Raw genomic sequence first — 23146 nt, forward strand, 5'->3', positions numbered from 1 at the left:
CATCCGCCTGGTTTTGATGTCCAAGGGCCTCCATAACAGAACAAAAATAATTACAAAAAGTACACATTTTTCTTTAGAGATGTAGTTTTTGAAATCATTCTCAACTACGATACCTGCATATTATCATGTCTTCGAGGAGTAAATTCCATCCTTTGAGCCTAGAACTAAGAAGCTCCAATTGTTGTTTAGATAAGTCTAAATTATAGATAAGGTCATTCCGATCTTGTTGAGAATAGAAATTAGTTTCTGATTAACAACTCTCTTCTAAAGTAAGATTGCGTGTCACATCGCTGTATGTTTCTTCTTCAGGTAAAGGTACCGTCACACTAAGCGATGCTCCAGCGATCCAACCAGCAACCTGACCTGGCAGGGATCACTGGAGCGTCGCTACACGGGTTGCTGGTGATCTGTCAAACAGGCAGATTTCACCAGCAACCAGTGACCAGCCCCCAGCCAGCTGCGACGCGTGGAAGCGATGCTGCGCTTGGTAACTAAGGTAAATATCGGGTAACCAACTCGTTATTTACCTTGGTTACCAGTGCACACTGCTTAGCGCTGGCTCCCTGCACTCCTAACCAGAGTACACATCGGGTTAATTACCCGATGTGTAGTCTGGCTATGTGTGCAGGGAGCAGGGAGCCGGCACTGACAGCGTGAGAGCGGCGGACGCTGGTAACAAAAGTAAGTATTGGCTAACCAAGGAAAGGGCTTCTTGGTTACCCGATATTTACATTGGTTACCAGCGTCTGCAGAAAGCGGCTCCCTGCTCACTGCACATTCAGTTGTTGCTCTCTCGCTGTCACACACAGCGATGTGTGCTTCACAGCGGGAGAGCAACAACTAAAAAATGGTCCAGGACATTCAGCAACAACCAGTGACCTTAAAGCAGGGGCCAGGTTGTTGCTGGATTTCACACACAGCAACATCGCTAGCAACATCGCTGTTGCGTCACAAAAGTCGTGCCTCAGCAGCGATGTTGCTAGCGATGTTGCTTAGTGAGACGTGGCCTTAAAGGTGGTGTCACACACAGCAACAGCAACAACGACATCGCTGCTACGTCACCATTTTCTGTGACATAGCAGCGACGTCCCGTCGCTGTCGCTGTGTGTGACATCCAGCAACGAGCTGGCCCCTTCTGTGAGGTCGCCGCTCGTTGCTGAATGTCCTGCTTAATTTTTTGGATGTTGCTCTACTGCGGTGAAGCACACATCGCTGTGTGTGACAGCGAGAGAGCGACGAACTGAAGCGAGCAGGGAGCAGGAGCCGGCGTCTGGCAGCCTGCGGTAAGCTGTAACCACGGTAAACATCGGGTAACCAAGAAGCCCTTTCCTTGGTTACCCGATATTTACATTAGTTACTAGCACCGCCGCTCTCACGCTGCCAGTGGCAGCTCCCTGCTCCATGCTCTGCTAGCTAGGGTACATACCGGGTTAATTACCCGATGTGTACTCCAGCTACGTGAGCAGGGAGCTGGCACTGGCAGCGTGAGAGCACACCGCTTAGCGCTGGCTCCCTGCACACGTAGCCGGAGTACACATCGGGTAATTAACCCTATGTGTACCCTGGCTAAGAGAGTAGGGAGCCAGCGCTCAGTGGTGTGCGCTGGTAACCAAGGTAAATATCGGGTAATGGTTGCACGATATTTACCTTAGTTGCCAAGTGCAGCATGGCTTCCACAGCGACGCGTGTCGTTATGATTGCTGCTGCGTCTGCTGTGTTTGACAGCTAAGCAGCGATCATAACAGCGACTTACTAGGTCGCTGTTGCGTCACAGAAAATGGTGACGTAACAGCGATGTCATTGTCGCTGTCGCTATGTGTGAACCCAGCTTAAGAGTCAGAGCTGTCACTTACTTGTATAATCTTATTATTTTGTCTTTGAAGATAACAATAGAATTTATTTCTCTGATAACATACTGATTAGAACACTAAATAATTTAGTTCAATCATCCAATGGCAAAGCATAAAAAAATATAATAACCTCTAAAATAACAAAAATGTGGGAAAAAAAACTTTGTCCAATAAAAAAATTCTAACAACATATTTTAATTTAGGAAGTGAGGTCCTACTAGGATTGCCATTAATTGTTCTTGTGAAAAAAATTATGTTGACCATTGCTAACAGTCAGTGCACTCAAGTAATACCTCTTAGATTACTAGATTAGAAATTTAAAACTGGCCACACACCTTAGGCCTCTTTCACACATCATTTTTTTGCCATCAGTCACAAACCGTCGAATTTTGAAAAAAACGGATCCAGCGACTGATGCCGCTGGATCCATTTTTTTCTTCATAGACTTGTATCGGCGACGGATTGTGATGGATGGCCTCACGTTTCATCCGTTGTTTGACGGATCCGTCGAAAATTGTTTGTCCGTCGGACAGAGACAATGGCCAAAAATGTTTTTTGTCTACGTAAAAAAACGGACAGCGACATATCTATCGCTGTCCGTCGTTTGGTATAATGGAAGCCTATGTGCGCAGGATCCATCATAATCTGTCAAATGACGGAATCCAGTGACGGATTCCATTTTTTTTTAACTGAGCATGCTCAGATGGGGTGTAAAAATACTCTTGGGCTGAAAAAACTGATGCGATGGATCCGTTTTTTTCGACGCATCAGTTTTTCCACAATCTGCGATGGATTTGTCGATCCGTCGAGCTATCGGATTGTGACTGATGGCAAAAAACTGATGAGTGAAAGGAGCCTTATGTAGCTGTTGGTCAAACGCTCATTTGGCTGACAGCTATTGTTTACTGAAACAACAAGTACAGTACATGTATTCCATAGTGAGGGGACTAAGCTTCTTCTAGACACATCTGGTGGATTCTATGTCCTATCTTTTGTCCTCATATAAGGACAGATGATTGAGCGTGTTGAAATTTAGCATACCTAAGTTATTTTTCCCCAGAGACATTTTCTGTTAGAATCAGAGTACTTCCATACATAATGGATGGATGAATAGACAATTAAAAATTTACCTGGCATGTAATATATTTGGGCACCAGAGATGAGAGAATATTTTAAGATTGTCACTACCCAAATTCACCCAAAAAAATGTGTGCTGCATTCCTTTCTTCTGCTTTTATACAGTGTAGAATAGTACCTCATGATTAGTTGAGGTATAATTTGCGATGTGATAATTTCAACGAAGCTCACCAGGTTATGTAATCCTTCTCTGACTGATGGAATTTTCTACAATGTAGGATATTTTAGGAGGTTAACCCAATTTGAATAGCAAATTATTCAAGATTATTAGGTTCTTCAAATTCATTGAAATTGAAAAATGATTTTTTTTATTTGCTTACGTTTCTTGGGCATTTTAACCGTGATTTTATAATGGTAATTAATAAGTAAAGGGACCTTAAAAAATGAAAACCTATGGATAAATGGTTAAACATGAAACAGTTTTAGAGTTAGAAATACTTCCATGCTCTAGGTGCATCCTGATAGGTTAATTGGTGTCATCTAAAACTGTCACAGTGTATGAGAATAGGAAAATTTGTAAAATCTTATCCACTTTCCCTTCAGTTTAATCCTCTGCAGATTTTACCTGCAGAAATCCTGTGAAATTGCATCCTTTGTGTACGCGCCATTCGTGTTTATCTAATACTACATTTCAAAATTCCTTGAGAATTCTTAGTTGAGGGCATTCGCAGACCTCACCTTCAGTCATTTCATATGAATCGCCAATACAGGATTGCATGTATTTCACCTCTAAGCGGTGGTTTTTCGAAATATGTTAACAGTTCCCTTCCAGACATCTCAGCCTTGAGCTAGCAATAAATGTTCTAATAGTATGAACGTCTTATGCATTTAACCCTAAGCAAGAATCATTAAGAGTACTGTAAAGCACATCAATGAGGCTAAAAACTCAGCACTAAGTATTAGAAAATAATTTATTTACCTGAGTTTGTGACTTTAGGGCTATATAATGTATTAGAACGGTTTTATGCAATTTCCACTGGAGGAAAACTTCTGGTTGTTTACTGTCGCTCTTGAAATGGGAGGATTGAACCTGAAACATGACAAGTTGTTAGCATATACTATTGAAATGCCTGTAGCTGTGTCAAACTGCATTAATCTGATGTTGTTAGAGGATCGCATGCTCTCAAGGAAAGCATCAAAGGTGTTTATTTGTCCATCATAATAATAACATAAAGCCATTTACTGTAATTGTATAAACTCAAACATGCTAGAGTAGCACGCTATATGGGTGCATTGCTTCTTGTCTACATTTGTATTTAAAAATGTATATTACCCTAAAAATGTATATATATTGTTAGATTAGCATAGTGTCTTTTGTGAATAATTCATTTTCTCATGTGCACTGATAGTGCTAACAGTTTAGCGTTAAAAACTTGTCTCTGGTTGAAATGCATCTGTATCCTGGAGCAATAACAAATTCCAAACCCCCAATATTGCAGCTGAGTGGATCTTTTGAATATTGAATTCAGTGAATTTAACACATTTTTCAAAATAATTTGAATTGTGGCGCATCTAATTGTTCGGAAAATATGTGAAAAATACTGTGAGTTCTCACCAAAGTCAAATGAACATGTTTTAAACACTGTAATGCAACCCCAGCCTTTTTAGCCCCTTAATGATGGAGCCAATTTTGACCTTAAAGGGAACCTGTCAGGTCAAAAAAGCATTATAACCTACAAGCAGGAGCCTGTGTGAGCTATTAACCCCTTCCTACCCATACCTTTCATGTAATACTGTGTAATATGAAAGTAATAAAATACGCTTTATTACTTACATATTCCCTATGTAAATAGCATAGGTCTCTAGCCCCATGGGTGCCGCATCGCCCTGTGGGCGTTTGCATGCTTTAAATGGTATCACGCCCCTGTGAGCATGATACCATGTATTTACATGAGAGATGTCACCGTCTACAGCCTGCTGTAACCCTCAATCTGATATAGCGCCGCAAAACCAGCTCTACCCTCACCTACTGTATCTTCACCTATCCCTTGTAGACTGTGAGCCTTCGCGGGCAGAGACCTCTCTCCTCCTGTACCAGTCTGTGTCTTGTATTGTTTATGATTATTGTACTTGTCTCTATTATGTATACCTCTTTCACATGTAAAGTGCCTTGGAATTGATCGTGCTATAATAATAAATAATAATAATAATAATTAATAATAATAAAAGTCTGCTCTTTCAGAATCTCGCATGTGCGCGCGCTCACCATTCTCACTGCCGCCTCATCCTGGTGTTTGCTGGTCGGTTTCTGACACACACTGTGCATGCACAGAAGACTCCTGCGGTTCCTGTCATGCGCAATGTATGTCAGAAGTCGACCAGCACACACCATGATGAGGCGGCGATGAGAATGGTGAGCTTGCGCATGCGAGATTCTGAAGAAGCTTGGTGACGTCTCAGGGGTGTGATACCATGGAAAGAGTGCAAACGCCCACAGGGCAATGCGACACCCATGGGGCAAGAGACCTATGCTATTTATATAGAGAGTATGTAAGTAATAAAATGTATTTTATTACTTTCATATTACACAATATTACAAAAAAGGAATGGGTAGGAAGGGGTTAATAGCTCACTTAGGCTCCTGCTTGTAGGTTAGAACGCTTTTTTGACCTGACAGGTTCCCTTTAATGAGCAGGCCAAAATTTAGAAATCTCACAAGTCAAGTGTCACTTTATGTTGTAATAACTTTGGAATGCTTCAATGGATACTGGTGATTCTGAGATTTCTCAAGACATATTTTACTTCATGACTGTGGTAAATTTAGGACGAAATTTTTTGCGTTTATTTGTGAAAAAAATTGTACATTTTGCAATTTTCTGACTTTACATTTTTATGTCCTTATGCCAAAGAGTTATGTCAAACAAAAGAGTTAATTAACATTTCCCACATATCTACTTTATATTTGCACAATTTTTGAAACATAATTTTTTTGGGTTAAGAAGTTAAACGAGTTAAACGTTTATAAAAGTTTATCAGCAATTTCTCATTTTTTCAACAAAATTCACAAAACCATTTTTATGGGGACCACTTCACATTTGAAGTGACTGTAATATGCCTGTGTGACAGACAATACCCAAAACTGACACCATTCTAATATCAGTACCCCTCACACTGCTCAAAACCACATCCAAGAAGTTTATTAATCCTTTAGGTGCTTCATAGGAATGAGTCCAATGTTGAATTTATTTTTTTTTTACATTTTAACAAAAAATATTGCATTAGTCCCCAATTAATTCACTTTTACTAAAAATAGAGCAATATAATGAACCTCAAAACTTGTTAAGCAGTTTCTTCTGTGTGCACTGACACCCCATGTGGTCAGAAACCTCTGTTTGGACAAATGGGAGGGCTTGGAAGGAAAGAAGCGCCATTTGAATTTTGGAAAACAAATTTGGCTGAAATAGATTGCAGGCACCATGTCGCATTTGCAGGGCCCGTAAGGTACCTAAACAGAAACCCCCCACAAGTGACCCCATTTTTGAAACTCAACTCCCCAAGGATTTTATTTAGGGGTATAGTGAGAATTTTGAAGCCACAGGTACTTTACAAAATTTGATAACATTAGGTCATAATATTGGAAATTTTCATTTTTTATTTTGCAAAAACGTTGCTTTAGCAATTAATTTCTTTCTTTTACAAGAGGTAAGAGCAAAAAGTGGACTGCTCAATTTGTTACCTTCTTCTTTTGAGCTCGGTGATACCCCATATATAGTCAAAAAGTTCAGTTTGGACAAACATGAGGGTTCAGAATGAAAGGAGCAATATTTGAAATTTGGAAAGCAAATTAGGCTGAAATAGAATGTAGGCACCATGTCACATTTGCAGAACTGCTAAGGTACCAAAACATCAGAAACACTCCATTTTGGAAACTAAACCCATTAAGGAATTTATGTAGGAGTGTGTAGAGCATTTTGAACCCATAAATGCTTCGCAGAATATTTTTAAATGTGGATATAAAAATAAAGGTTATGGTTTTCTTCCGCTAAAATGTTATTTTAGCCCAGAATTTGTAAGCTTGACAATGTATGATAGAAGAAAATGGACCCCATAAATTATTATGTAATTTCTCCCAAACACAGTGATACCCCATACATGGTGAAAAACTAGTCTTAAGGCACACGACAGGGCTCAGAAAGCTATTTGATTTGTCTAATGCAATTTTGTACAAAGTGTTGCATTTGCACTTGGCATATAGACTGCTGTATACACATTATGTAGGTGATACTATGACAGCTGCATATACATTATGTAGGTGATACTATGACTGCTGTCTATACATTACATAGGTGATGCTGCCAGCAATCACAGTATCACCTACTTAATCTACATACAGCAGCCGCAATATCACTTGTATAATTTAGATAGACTGCTGTATCTACACTATGTAGGTGATATATACATAGGATAGCTGATACTGCGACCGCTGTATATCTATCTATCTATCTAATGCACATACAGCAGTCTAAATACATTATATAAGTTATACTATGACTGCTGAATGTACATAAAAATATTCTATATCGAAACTCACCCCGATCCCTTAGTTGGGGGAGGTTTGAGAGCTGCAGCAGGTCCAGCGTAGGGCGATGGGAATTGGGCGTGAGGCACCCTGAGGAACAGGATCTCAGGGAATAGTGAGAAGAGAGCAAACTTCACCCACAAAAATACATTCTGACAATGGCATTAGCTGGTGTCATACAGAAAAAGCCTTGTGGGGCCGAAGTGGCCTTTGTCTATGTGTGTGCGCCGCGCTCACATGCTTAAAGGGCCGGTGGCATTGAACAGCAAAGTGGGATGTCGGCCTTTTAAGACTCTGACATAAAGCTCTGTGCGCGCATGCTTTGACACAGGCCACTGTGGCGTGCACACACAGACAAGGGCCCCCATGGTTCACAGGGCTCCATGCCACAATCTTAAAGGTTCAATGGCCGGATGAGCGGGTGCTGTGGATGTGGCAGCCCATTATGCATATTTACACCATGGCCTAGAGGGCAAATGCCCTCTGTGCCAGATTTTCTGTCCGAGCCTGGGTGTATGGCTGGCATGGCTGTGTGCAGAGGCTGCAGCAGGAGAAGCAGGAAAAAAAAGTTAGTTTCCTCACCACAAAATCAGAGATGGATAATTGCTGTTTTGATAGAGAAAGACGTGTATGGGGAGTACCACATATAGTAGAGGACCATAACAATGATGATGGTGGTGAGCATGACACCAAACAGGTGCTACCTAAGTGTGCAGCTTGGATGATAGAAAGACAAGCAGGACAAGAAGGGCGAGAGGAAAACCTGACGCTTGCATTGATTTTGGGCTGGCAACACAGACTGGCATTAGAGTTGTGTTTTCAATCTTCTCTGGCACTATGCTTTTTGAAAACAAAGGCTGACTGTTCATATATTCCAAAATGTCAATTAGAACTTCAGGTGTAGTATGTTCCTTAGCTCCCAGGGTGCGGTGGGTTAGAGGACTGTGGGGCATAGGGAATAGAAATAGTCATTATTGAGATGTAGGAAATCTTGCTCTGCACATTAACCACTATGGCGATGGAGAAGGTGGATTGTGCCGAGCACTCAACCTCTGTGCTAATTGCCATTGTGTGGATGTCCATGCTCTGATATAAAATTAGAACTATTTAATCAATAATTTTGGTTTACCATAACCAAAAATGGAAAATAATTAAACTCTGACAGGTGGACTATTATTATTTTCAGTGTACTATAACTAGATTAATTCATAGTAAGAACTGTTTTATTGAAATGAACAGTATTTCCATGGTGAAAATTAATTCTAACTGTTAATCACCATTGCAAAATACATATGGGGAAAATAATTCCAACTGTCAATTACCACTGCGATATGTATATAGTTTGGCATTTTTAGGCAATTATATTTACAGTGTCATTTAACAATTATTGCACACCCCGTGTGTATATTTAAATGACTTTATGCATTTTGAACGTAATTAATTGTGTGGATCATCCTGGGTATGGGATTCCTTGCTTGTTTTATTCCATTGTGTTAATTTTAATATTTATTAATAAAATAAATTTTAATTTTATAATTGGGATTGTTCTGTGCATCTGTTGTGCTCCCTCTAGGGGTTATTGTAGTTGTAATGTAGATTGGGGTGTATGGTATATAGAGCAGACAATTCACACAGGTACTACAATAAAAAGAGACCTTTCATAGTAAAGTTTAAGAAAAAAAAAAGTCCACATGCCTTTACAGAAATAGATGGGGCATGAAAATGTTGGTAGAACCACCTACCAGAAGCAAGCATGTGTACTCAGATTGCATGTGTATACATCTAATATTAGACTAATTGGCGCAATGATGAGGGCTCAACAAATTACCATATATACTCAAGGATAAGTCGACCCGAGTATAAGCCGAGGCCCCTAATTTTACCCCAAAAACCTGGGAAAACTTATTGACTTGAGTATAAGTCTTGGGTGGGAAATGCAGCAGCTACTGGTAAATTTCAAAAATAAAAATAGACTCCAATAAAATGTAATATGCCCTATTCTTGTCCCCCCTTGTAGTAATGTACCCATCTTTGTGCCCTGTAGTAATGTGCCCAGCATAGTGACCTGTAGTAATGTGCCCATCCTTGTGCTCTGTAGTAAGATCCGAGTGATCTTCCTCTAGAGGAATACTGATAATGGAAAATAATCCCTGGGATCAAGGACCGATTGTGATACCAATGTGATATGACTGAAGAATGAGTGGGATGTAGATAGGGATCATAATCAAAAGATATAGTGATCCCAGATATTATTTGATCCATCAATAATTCAGTATCAAAGAGAGATGTCCTCTGGATAACCAATTTTACCGTGATGAAGAATACGTGTCAAACAGGTCTTGAAGTAAAACCACGATAATGAGGAAGTAACCTTTACAGTTCCACTTACAGGAAATTCGTGGTTATTTGACAACAGGAGCAAGGAAGCTGGCCTGTAAAATTCACGTCTCCTGGCAATATCTCCAGGAAACTGTGGTCGACCAGTTGTCAACTGGCTAAATGTGCAGGAAATGTGTAGGAAGCTGCTGGTGCCCACAGCAGCTTGTGGTCAAGTTACATGAACATGACTCAGCTGTCACATGCTGGTCACCAATTAACCATTCACAATTGCAATACTGCATTTGCACACGACTACAAATTTTCCTATAAAAATACACCGGACTCGCTTAATGTTAGGGAAACCTTCCAGGACATTGAAGTGTACGTACGCACTGTTCCTGTGATGCAAGAGGCCGGGTTGTTTTTCCTTCTCACATTAATCGAGTCCCTCCGATGAGAAAAGGATTGCTGCAACATATCGGTAATGTTGATGCATATTTCTGTTATTGTATAAGATTCTATGACTATAGTTCTAATGCCTATGTACCATTGACTATTCATGTGCTATTAAAATAAATAGTATCTTGCTATAAAGAATCTTAGTATTCGTGGCTGATTAGGATATCAGTGAGCGCTTCGTAAGTACGGGCTTTCAGCCCCCTTTTTAGTAGAATTTAGCAAGACATAAATTGGCGTAGTCGGCAGGATTACTTCTATAAGAAGTAATTAACAAATTTTTGTAATTTAGAAATTAAAAACATTTATTTGGCAAAATTCCAGATATTTTTTCAATATTTTTGCATAGTGTCAAAATGTTCAGAAAACGTAAGTATAATGTTAAGGAGGTTGTTGTGGAGATCCCCAGCTGGACTGAGGCTCCCTACAATCTTATAGCACATGAATTGGTCAATTGTGGATTGGCAGAACAATGGCAGAATAAGCTCAAGGGTTGTGAAGCCACTGATGTTGTGAATGTATTCGGTAGTGTCCCTGTGAAAGCAGGTGATGTAGTATCTTGTGGATTGACAGAACAATGGCAGGACAAGCTTAAGGGTTGTGAAGCTACTGATGTTGTGAATGTACTCAGTAGTACCCCTGTGAAAACCGGTAATGTAGTGTCTTGTGAATTGGCAGAACAATGGCAGGACAAGCTTAAGGGTAGTGAATAGAGATGAGCGAACTGGCCGTGGTTCGGCTCGAGTTCGGTTCGCCGAACGGAGGTCTCGTTCGAGTTCGGTTCGTCGAACGTTTGATGAACCAAACTCGAACCTATAGGATATAATGGAGGGCAATCACAAACACATAAAATTGTATGATAAATGTACACAAACAGTTAATAAACATTGCCATAACACTTACCGGTCCCCGCGATCCCTCCTGCAATCTGTCTCCTGCCGCTATTCTATCCGATGATCGCTGAATCCTCCCGGTGACTAGCACTGCCAGCAGTGATGCAGGACCTATCGTGACGTCAAAATAGCCATGTGACCAGTCACGTGGATATTATCTCATTGGCTACAGACTGGTCACATGACTATGACGCGTCATGTAGGACCTGCGAGTGCATCTCTCCGGTACACGGTGCACATTTGTGTATCGCCGTGTACCGGCGACATGCTCTAGCACACGGTCAACTCCCCGTTCCGTTAGGGACCGGCTGACACAGCCGGTCATTAATGGAGATCACCGTTGCCATAGCAACGCAGTTAGCGGTGACGTCACCGCTAACCGCGGCTCCGGGAGCACCGTTGCTATGGTAACGCGTCTGTCAGCATTACCGCTGTTACCGCTGACAGCCGGCAGCACTGATCTCTCACGGAGTGAAGGCTGCACGGGAAGCAGCATCTTCCCCCATGCAGCAGTGATGGAGCAGAGCTGCATTTGTTGAACGAGAAAGACAGAAGACCATGGATCGTGGAGGGCTGACAAGGGTAATAAAGATGGAGTCTCTAATGTGTCTGTGTATTTATTTCTATTAAAGTATTTTTTCTCTGTGTGGTGTTTTTTTTAACCCTTTATTGGAGATTCTTAATGGCCGGGTCAAACGTGCCTGACATTAAGAATCTCTGGCTTAATACTAGCTAGTAAAACAAAGCTAGTATTAACTCATTATTACCCAACAAGCCAACCGGCTCCAGGGCTGTTGGAAGAGTTGGATACAGCGCCAGATGATGGCGCTTCTATGAGAGCGCCATTTTCTGGGGCGGCTGCGGACTGCAATTCGCAGCAGAGGCGCCCAGAAACCTCGGGCTAACCTGTGCTGCGGATTCCAATCCCCAGCTGCCTAGTTGTACCCGGCTGGACACAAAAATGGGGCGAAGCCCACGTCATTTGTTTTTTAATTATTTCATGAAATAAGTGAAATAATTAAAAAAAACGGGCTTCCCTATATTTTTGGTTCCCAGCCGGGTACAAATAGGCAACTGGGGGTTGGAGGCAGCCCGTGGCTGCCTGCTGTACCTGGTTAGCATACAAAAATATGGCGAAGCCCACGTCATTTTTTTGGTGGGCAAAAAACTTCTGCGTACAGTACTGGATGGAGTATGCTGAGCCTTGTAGTTCTGCAGCTGCTGTCTGCTCTTCTCCAGACAGACAGCAGCTGCAGAACTACAAGGCTCAGCATACTCTATCCAGGACTGTATGCAGAAGTTTTTTGCCCCCTGAAAAAATTATGTGGGCTTTGCCATATTTTTGTATGCTAGCCAGGTACAGCAGGCAGGTACGGCTGCCCCCAACCCCCAGTTGCCTATTTGTACCCAGCTGGGAACCAAAAATAAAGGGAAGCCCTTTTTTATTATTTCATGAATTTCATGAAATAATTAGAAAACAAATGACGTAGGCTTCGCCCCATTTTTGTGTCCAGCCAGGTACAACTAGGCAGCTGGGGATTGGAATCCGCAGCACAGGTTGGCCTGAGCTTTCTGGGCCCCACTGCTGCGAATTGCAGTCTGCAGCCGCCTCAGAAAATGGCACTTTCATAGAAGTGCCATCTTCTGGCGCTGTATCCCACTCTTCCAGCACCTGCCTGCTATACCTGGCTAGCATACAAAAATATGGCGACGCTCACGTCCTTTTTTTGTAGTTTTTTGGCAAAAAAAATAAAAAATGCTTCCCTGGATTTTCCATTGCCAGTGAAGGTAACACCAAGCAGTGGGGGTTAGCAGCCAGTAGCTGCTTGAATTACCCTTAGCTAGCAATACAAAAAATGCAGCGGGAGCCCATATATATTTTTTTTAATTATTTATTTAAATAACTAAAAACAAAAAGGGCTTCCCTGTATTTTGATTGCTGGACATCACAGTGCTGTAAAAATAAATATTTAAAAAAAATGACGTAGCGCTCCGCAGTATTTTTGATTCTCAGCGCAGATAAAGCAGACAGCTATGGGTTGCCACCCCCATCTGCCTGCCGTTCCCTTGGTTGGCAATCAAAATACAGGGAAGCCCATTTATTTTTTCTATTTAAAAAATAGTTAAAAAAAAAATGACGTTGGGTCCCCCCATTTTTGATAGCCAGCTAGGGTAAAGCAGACGGCTGTAGCCTGAAAACCACAGCTGGCAGCTTTACCGTGGTTGGGGATCCAATATGGAGGTCCCCCCAGGCTCCTTTTTTAATAAATTTTTTATAAATATTAATAATTACATAAAAAAGTAATTGGATCACCAGCCAAGGTAAAGCGGACAGCTGTGGTCTGGTATTCTCAGGGTGGGAAGGTCCATAGTTATTGGGCCTTCCCAGCCTAAAATAGGGCCTTCCCAGCCTAAAAATAGCAGGCCGCAGGCACCCCAGACGTGGCGCATCCACTAGATGCGCCAATCCTGGCGCTTCACCCCAGCTCATCCCGTGCCCTGGTGCAGTGGCAAACGGAGTAATAAATCGGGTTGATACTAGCTGTAAGGTCACCTGACATCAAGCCCAGCAGTTTGTGATGTCATGGCGTCTATTAGATACCCAACATCATAAACTGTCAGTACTAACAAAAAAAAAATCAACAAAAGAAATTTATTTGAAAAAACAGTCCCCAAAACATTTCCTCTTTCACCAATTTATTGTAAGAAAAAAAATAAAAGGGTCCCACGACGACTCTGGACCGTCTAGAATATGGGGGGGAGACACTCAGGGAGCGTATCCCCCATTTTCTATGAGTGCAGACCATTCATGTGAGGATTGTGGGTGCAATGAATCTGCACTCACTCTCCCCGGGTCCACAGCAGCAGAGTCCATGTCGTAATAGTTGTTACCAAGCTGCAATGCCCTGCTCATGAGGTAATGCTCATGAGCTGCAATGCCCTGCTCATGAGGTAAGGGCATGCCTAATCAGGAGAACTATTCTACATTTCCAAATATTGGTATTTGCTGATATTATTGCTATTCCACCTACTATATATTGGGGATAGGATCTTGGAGATGAAATACCCCTTTAAGTCCAGTTAGGCTACTTTCACACATCCGGTTTTTGCTCTGCGGCACAATACGGCACTCTGCAGAAAAAACGCAACCGTTTTTTTTGCCGCCGGTTGCGTTTTTTTTGCATAGACTTACATTAGTGCCGTATTGTGCCGCATGGGCTTGCATTCAGTCCAGTTTTTGCCGCATGCGGCAGATTTAGACGATGCCGCGGCCGGATGGAACGCAACGTTTTTTGCTCCGGAAAAAAAAAACGCATCGCGCCGCATCCGGCCGCTGCGGCGCATTTTTCAATGTATGCCTATGGACGCCGGATATGGCGCGATGCAGAAAAAAACGCATCCTGCCGCCGCATGCGGCTTCTTCCACTGCGGATGCTCAGTAGCGTGCCGCAACCGGAAAAAAATGGACCGGCCGCATGTAAAAACTTATGCAAAGGATACAGTATTTTCGCCGCATCCGTTGCATATGTTTCAGAGCCGGATTGAGCCGCACGGCTCAAACCGGATGTGTGAAAGTAGCCTTATCCAGCTGAATGAATACTTAACAACAGAGCTCGCTATTTAGATGTGTTTTCTTGTGGCGTATAACGGACTTTCATGTTTGGTAGTTGTTAAGCAGGGAAACTATAAAAGCAAATCCCTCCATTTGGAAATGTAGTATATAGCTCTCCTGATCAATTATGTTCCTTACCTCATGAGCAGGGCGTTGCAGTAATAATAATGATTTATTAATTTATATGGCGTTATTAATTCCATAGTGCTGTATGTCTTTGGAGTGTGGGAGGAAACCGGAGTACCCGGAGGAAACCCACGCAAACACAGGGAGAACATACAAACTCCTTGCAGATGGTGTCCTTGGTGAGAATTGAACTCAGGACCTCAGCTCTGCAAGACTGCAGTGCTAACCACTGAGCCACCGTGCCGCCCATTTAGCTTACAGATGCATAATCACCACTCACTGTGTCTGAACACAGGAAGCTGAGCTGACAGCCGCTCTGTGCATGCGGCAGCATCTATTGTGAAGGAGAGGGCCGTGGGGGGATCAACGCTGCACAGGTACCGTGGGACACCGGGGAACACCGGTGGGGTTATAGGGGGTGACGTGGCAGGGCCTGGGGAGGAGTTTTCTGTCGCATGTGTCATGGCACATGCGACAGAAATCAGAGGAGTAGGGTGAATGCGGCCGGCACGCTGCTGTGCGCGCGGCCATCTTGGATTTCTGGGAGGGCATCAGGGGGGGCACTTTGGCGACACCGGGGACCGGAGGGGACCTTGGAGGAGATGTATCATGTTTGTTCATGCCAGATGGGAGATAAATAATTTTTTACCGGCGCTGTCATTTACTGTAACGTGATCATCGGTGTACGGTGTATACCTGTGATCACGTGAGCGGGGACAGGAAAAACCGTCCTGAATCATGATCTCCAGGGTCTCAGCTAGCCCTGAAACCCCGGAGATTTTCTGACGCTGGGGGGCGTTATTCACTTATTTCTGCCTGCTGTTTATAAACAGCAGATCAGAATAAGGCTACATTAACACGACCGATCCATTTTTGCGGTCTGCAAAAAACAGTCCGTTTTTTTTCACGGGTGCATTCGTGTGGCATCCGTTTCCGTTCCGTAGACGGTCCGTTAGTCATCCGTTTGTCATCCGTGTGCCTTCCGTTTTTTTTGTGTACTGCAAAAAAACTGAAGGAGGGAAAATACATAAATTTACCCAGGATCCATAGCTTCATCCTACATGAGGCGGTCACATGTTCACTCCAGTGCCATTTTCTACTGCTTTTCACAGCGTAGAGCACTCTGGTGATTTTCTTGTGCTTGTGCACTTCATATCAGTCTTTTCTGTCATTATAATGGCAGAAAGACACATAATGTCCCACTCTCCTGCATTTTGTAATTTTGCACCCTTTGGTGCCTTTCATGTGGCACTAAGGGGTGCTTAGCTTTGTATTTAGCCAAAAAAATGAAAAAAAAATGACGTAGGGTTCCCCATATTTTTGTAGCCAGCTAGGGTAAAGCAGACGGCTGCAGCCTGCAGACCACAGCTGGCAGCCTCACCTTGGCTGGTAATCCAAAACTGAGGGCACCCCACGCTGTTATTTTAAATTAAATAAATAAATTTAAAAAAAAAACCACGTGTAGGTTTCCCCCCAAAATTGGATCACCAGCCAAGGTAAAGCAGACAGCTGGGGTCTGATATTCTCAGACTAGGGAGGTCCATGGTTATTGGACTCTCCCCAGCCTAAAAATAGCAGGCCGCATCCACCCCAGAAGTGGTGCATCCATTAGATGTGCCAATCCTGGTGCTTCGCCCCAGCTCATCCCGCGCCCTGGTGCGGTGGCAAACGGGGTAATATATGGGGTTAAAACCAGATGTGCAATGTCATCTGGCACCAAGCCCTGGGGTTGGTGAGGTCAGGCGTCTATCAGATACCCGACATCACTAACCCAGTCAGTAATAAAAAAAAATAGACGACAAACACATTTTTATTTGAAAAAACACTCCCCAATACATTCCCTCTTTAACCAATTTATTAGAAAGAAAAACAAATCCAGGTCTGGTGTAATCCAAGGGGTTGCCATGACGATCCACACTGTCCCAGTCAATGAAGAGTAGGATGTTCCCCATTGGCTGAGAGAGCAGTGCAGTGACTTGAGCTAACATCAATGGGTCAGCCCAGGTCACTGCAGGGGATGACAAGTGCTGCTGTCAGCGAGGTACATTACCTGCGCTGATCTCCTGCACTGCTGACAGCACCTGTCACTGAGTTCAATGACCGCCGCCTTCACAGCCAAGTATCGCGAGCGGCCCGTGACGTCACCGCCAGTCAGTCTCGGGTCGGAAGCGAGAGAAGGTGATGTGACAAGCGGCGGCCATGGAGGACAGTGACAGCGCTGAGGTCAGGACTTCATCACCGCAGGTAAGCTGAGCAGGACCATGTGTGCAGAGTGCCAGGTGGGCGGAGCCTAGCGGGACCGTGCGTGCAGAGTGCCAGGTGGGCGGAGCCTAGCGGGACCATGCGTGCAGAGTGCCAGGTGGCCGGAGCCTAGCGGGACCGTGCGTGCAGAGTGCCAGGTGGGCGGCGTCTAGCGGGACCGTGCGTGCAGAGTGCCAGGTGGGCGGAGCCTAGCGGGACTGTGCGTGCAGAGTCCAGGTGGGTGGAGCCTAGCGGGACCGTGCGTGCAGAGTGCCAGGTGGGCGGAGCCTAGCGAGACCGTGCGTGCAGAGTGCCAGGTGGGCGGAGCTTAGCGGGACCATGCGTGCAGAGTGTCAGGTGGGCGGAGCCTAGCGGGACCGTGCGTGCAGAGTGCCGGGTGGGCGGAGCCTAGCGGGACCGTGCGTGCAGAGTGAAAGGTGGGCGGAGCCTAGCGGGACCGTGCGTGCAGAGTTACAGGTGGGTGGAGCCTAGCGGGACCGTGCGTGCAGAATGACAGGTGGGCGGAGCCTAGCGGGACCGTGCATGCAGAGTGACAGGCGGGCGGAGCCTAGCGGGACCGTGCGTGCAGAGTGACAAGTGGGCGGAGCCTAGTGGGACCGTGCGTGCAGAGTGACAGGCGGGCACAGCCTAGCGGGACCGTGCGTGCAGAGTGACAGGTGGGCGGAGCCTAGCGGGACCATGTGTGCAGAGTGACAGGTGGGCAGAGCCATGTGTGCTGGCGGCGGAGTGCGAAGTGGGTGGAGCCTAGCGAGGTCATGTGGCGCTGAGGACGTCAGTATCGGGGACTGCATGGCTGGGGACCAGTGAGTGTGAGTGTGTGTGTGTGTGTGTGTGTACATGCCGCGTGCAGGAGGGAGCGGAGTGAGCTGAGCGGGGAAGTGTGGGCTTCCTGCACGTAACTAGGATAAACATCGGGTTACTAACCAAAGCGCTTTGCTTGGATACCCGATGTTTATCTTGGTTACCAGCTTCTGGCAGGCTGCCAGCGATGGCTCCTGCACACTCTAGCTGTAAAAAGCCCTGCTTTTTGCTGCTAGAACCGTTCTCGAACGTATCTAGAATTATCGAGCTTTAGCAAAAAGCTCGAGTTCAAGTTCTATCTAGAACAGCCCCCAAAATCACTCGAGCAGCGAACTGGAAAACCTCGAACCGCGAACCGCACTCAACTCTAGTAGTGAAGCTACTGATGTTGTGAATGTACTCAGTAGTGACCCTGTGAAAACAGGTGATGTAGTGTCTTGTGGATTGGCAGAACAATGGCTGGACAAGCTTAAGGGTAGTGAAGCTACTGATGTTGTGAATGTACTCAGTAGTGCCCCTGTGAAAACAGGTGATGTAGTGTCTTGTGGATTGGCAGAACAATGGCTGGACAAGCTTAAGGGTAGTGAAGCTACTGATGTTGTGAATGTACTCAGTAGTGCCCCTGTGAAAACAGGTGATGTAGTGTCTTGTGGATTGGCAGAACAATGGCAGGACAAGCTTAAGGGTAGTGAAGCTACTGATGTTGTGAATGTACTCAGTAGTGCCCCTGTGAAAACAGGTGATGTAGTGTCTTGTGGATTGGCAGAACAATGGCAGGATAAGCTTAAGGGTAGTGAAGCTACTGATGTTGTGAATGTATTCGGTAGTGTCCCTGTGAAAGCAGGTGATGTAGTGTCTTTAGGACGGCGCATCTGGATTTTGGCAAGTGCATATAGTATAATGCATGAGCGTATTCTAAAGATGCAGAAGAAAAGTTCACAGATGGAACAAAAGATGATAGAATTAGGTTGCCTGAAAACAGTTCTGGAATGTAATACCAGACTGTTGAAGGATAAATTGGAACATTATCAGAATGTGGCAGAAAAAGCTGCCATAAAAATTGCTCAAAATAAGTACAAGAAAAGAAGAGGAAAGGTAAATAAAATCAAAATTGCTCAAAATAAGTACAAGAAAAGAAGAGGAAAAGTAAATAAAACCAAAGTACATAAAAGTATCGTCTCAGCTTCTATAAACTGGGATCCCGATACTTGGGATGGGGATGTGTGGGATTCATCTTCATCATCTGATGAGGAGGATTACCATAAAGGGAAGATTCAGGCTAACCCAGTAAGGAGGCGCCTAGAGAGGACAGAGAATGAGATCATCCTGGAACATGTCTGGGATGGTCAGGGGAATCTGCAATATGACGAAGATGGTAATGCCATCACAAATGAGAGAACGATTCCTCATGTAAAAAATCGAGTAACCATTGAAGATTACTCTCAGGGAGAAGTTGATAGCATTTTAACACAGTTTAGACAAAAACCAGGAGAAGGAGAAATTCCCTGGTTGGTCAGGGTGCACGATCTTGGAGGAGGTGGAGTGCACTTTGACGCTGGAGACGTGGCAAAATTTGTCACCATGTCTCGGGACCCAGTAATTCAGAGATCAATAAAAAATTATTTTGTTGATCATAATGAGCATGGTACTCAAAACTTAATCATGATCTTAGCCCATGCTTTTCTGGACAAATACCCATCAGAAGCAGACTTTCCTATCAATGATAAACCTTGGTATACCTTAAAAGATGGTATGGAAAGGCTGAAGGAAGAAGCAATGAGGAATGCTCTTCCTCTTTTGGGAATGGATGATGATTATCTCCAGTACCCATTGACAGCCAGCATAAGAAATAGGCTGGTTAAACATGCTCCTCCAGCATACAAAACAGTTATTTTAACCTTAACTGTAGCGCTGACTGGAGAATCAATCGGTGTAAATCTAGGGAGGATGAGGGAGTTACAGGATATGGGACAGTGGGATAAATCGTCCCATGGAGGCCATGTTGGTAACAGTAAGCCAAACAATCCTGATTGGAAAGAGAAATCAGTAGGGGAGGCCCCACGGGTGTCTCACAAAGACATGTTCCAGGCTTTGCTTAAAGCTGGGATCAATAAGGAAAGGATTGATGGAAAGGAGACAGGAGAATTATGGAAGTTGTACAAACAGAAAGTTCTATCCGCAAAGAAAGTGACCACTACAAATGTGGAAGGGGGTTCAAAAACCCTCAAGGTAAAGAAATCAGAGGGAAAAGGGGAAAAACCCGAAAGAAAGTGTCTTGGGAAGATTTTCAGTCAGTTTATCCATGGAAAGAACTGGCTGCAGCCGTGGCCACAAAGGTGACGGAAGGAAGGGCTAATACACAGACTGAAGTCTGTGTAAATGAAAGTTCAGAAGGAAGTGATTTACCATAGGTAGCCAGCCTAGCCCCCCTTGTGATAAAAAGGGACAAACGTCCCTACGTCAATCTTAGCATACATTGGAAAGGGGGAAATGTTCAAAGAGTGCTAGCTTTGATTGACACGGGGGCGGAGGCTATTTTAATTCATGGAAACCCAGAAAATATAAAAGGACCTCGAGTAAAAATTGCTGGACTAGGTGGTCAAGTGATCACCGGGGTTCAGACACAGGTAGCTTTGAAGATAGGTAATTTACCTATCAAGCAGTATACGGTGCTGGTAGTTCCTATACCAGAATATATTTTGGAAATTGATATCCTAAAATGGATGACTCTTAATCTAACCAAAGGAAAATTCTCCTTCGGGGTTATGTCTTGTCATAAGGAAATGCAGATTTCACATTATATCAATGATATAATGATACAAGGACAAGATGAGCAAAGTGTGAAAGATCAATTGACAAAACTAGCTGCTCATATGAGGAGTAAAGGATGGGAAATCAATGATGCCAAGGTTAAAGGACCGTCTCAGGTGGTAACATTTCTAGGGATTCAGTGGAACAAGGGGCACAGAGAGATCTTGCCCAATGCCAGACAGAAAATTATTAATTTTCCAGTCCCTAAATCCAAACAGGAGACTCAGTCTTATATTGGATTGTTTGATTTTTGGAGACAACATATCCCTGATTTGGGACAAATGTTGGCTCATTTGTACAAAGTAACGAGGAAAAAATATGAGTTCCACTGGGGAGAGGAACAGCAAAATGTGTTTGAGATGGTCAGGGAAGTGTGGCAAGACATTGAAGGGATTATTCAATCTACCAAGACCACTGTATTTCATGTCGATGCTTATGTCCCTACTAACTCACTTGAACGTTTGTTTAATTCAGAAGCAGATAAAGCAGCAGCCATCAGACAAGTCAGTCCAACAGTTGACAAGGCAAGGTACAGCTGTTTGGGCACACCAGAAAGAGCGACACCTTATTCAGCAGGTTTAGACCTCAGTACATTGGAAACTGTTGTGGTACCCCCAGGTAAGGTAAAACCAATTTCAACAGGATTGGGTTGCCATACACCATAGGATCATTATGGTCAAATAGCCATTCATTCTAGTTTAGCATTAAAAGGAGCCATAGTGGTGGGAGGGGTAATAGAGGCAGATTATTCAGGGAGAAATCAAGGTACTGTTGCTAAATTTGGGAAATGAACCTTTGATATTGCTGAAACACCAGAAGGTGGCTCAGATGTTGATAATTCCAATAAACTTGTCTGAAATAAGAGAAGGAACTGCCCCGGCAGAATTAACAATACGGGGTACTAAAGGTTTTGGATCCTCTAATATTACAAATGTAGGAGCAAAAATATGGATTCAAAACCTCCAAGGACCGCCCTCAGAGACAGAGGTAATAGCGGTCGAAAAAGATCGTACTCTCCTGATAATGAGACCAGGAGTGGAGAAGTGGGAATATGTCCCACAAGAAAAATGTTATTTACGAGAATAATAGTGTATCTTTATTTGCAGATGGTGTTGTAAATAAGCGGAATCCATGGTATCGGTTACTGGGAAGAGCTCGATAGTGAGGAGATGGAGAAATTCCTGTGTTTGATGTTTGCCTCTTTGGTCGTTGGATGGACAAGTCTACATCAGGAGGAAACTATGGCGAATAAATTTCTGATGCACCATCACATTTTCAACACACAGATTGCTGGATCTGTACACATTCTTCGCTTACAGCCACCAGTATCCCTTATCTGGATGTCCCGGTATCGATGGAGGAAATCTTAAAGTGGAAAAGTTGTTCTGATCATCTTGCTGATAAAGACACTTGAAATGTTCGTCTGTAGAATACTACAGTACCCATTTTCGTAGTGGGATGGATCAATCTTCCATGGTGGCAAGGCAATTTGAATGCAACAGTCACCAATTTGCAATATTTGGCTTTTAAGGGAGGAATTTGGGTACCAAGAAATAAGACTGGACTAACTAACCTGGGATTCATCCCTATGGGGAATATAAAAGTTTTGGGACAGCTATAAATACTGTAGATGTTTTTAAACCCAGCTTAGTGGAAAGGACAATTCATGATATGTTATGGCTTTATGCCAATATGTTCATAAATGGGACTAGTGAAACTTGTAGTAACATATCGGGAAATGTAATGTGTAATGATTCCTTTGAATATCGAGCAAATGCCAAAACACATGATGTTCAAGGGAGATTTTCAGATAATATTGCTTTTAGTTTTAATATACATAGTAGTGAAAGTGATTATATTTGTGATTCAACGTTTATCTAAACAAACCAAGAAAACAAAATTTGTGGCAAACGATATTTCTTTGTCATGGTATGGTATATTCCGAGTGATCTTCCTCTAGAGGAATACTGATAATGGAAAATAATCCCTGGGATCAAGGACCGATGGTGATACCAATGTGATATGACTGAAGAATGAGTGGGATGTAGATAGGGATCATAATCAAAAGATATAGTGATCCCAGATATTATTTGATCCATCAATAATTCAGTATCAAAGAGAGATGTCCTCTGGATAACCAATTTTACCATGATGAAGAATACGTGTCAAACAGGTCTTGAAGTAAAACCACGATAATGAGGAAGTAACCTTTACAGTTCCACTTACAGGAAATTCGTGGTTATTTGACAACAGGAGCAAGGAAGCTGGCCTGTAAAATTCACGTCTCCTTGCAATATCTCCAGGAAACTGTGGTCGACCAGTTGTCAACTGGCTAAATGTGCAGGAAATGTGCAGGAAG

At 43.5% G+C, this 23146-nt stretch overlaps 1 protein-coding gene across 1 annotated transcript in view; it reads right to left on the bottom strand.

The window, feature by feature from the left end:
* Nucleotides 1–3907: 3907 nt before the first annotated feature.
* Nucleotides 3908–23146, bottom strand: part of C2H1orf94 (chromosome 2 C1orf94 homolog) — a 387246-nt gene continuing 368007 nt past the window's right edge. Inside the window, exon 5 of the mRNA XM_075334127.1 lies at nucleotides 3908–4017. Coding sequence (XP_075190242.1) covers nucleotides 3939–4017 — 79 coding nt within the window. The 3' untranslated portion in view covers nucleotides 3908–3938. The remainder of the gene's footprint in view (nucleotides 4018–23146) is intronic.

The sequence above is a fragment of the Anomaloglossus baeobatrachus genome, chromosome 2 (genome assembly GCF_048569485.1).
Source record: "Anomaloglossus baeobatrachus isolate aAnoBae1 chromosome 2, aAnoBae1.hap1, whole genome shotgun sequence".
Taxonomy (NCBI): Eukaryota; Metazoa; Chordata; class Amphibia; order Anura; family Aromobatidae; genus Anomaloglossus; species Anomaloglossus baeobatrachus.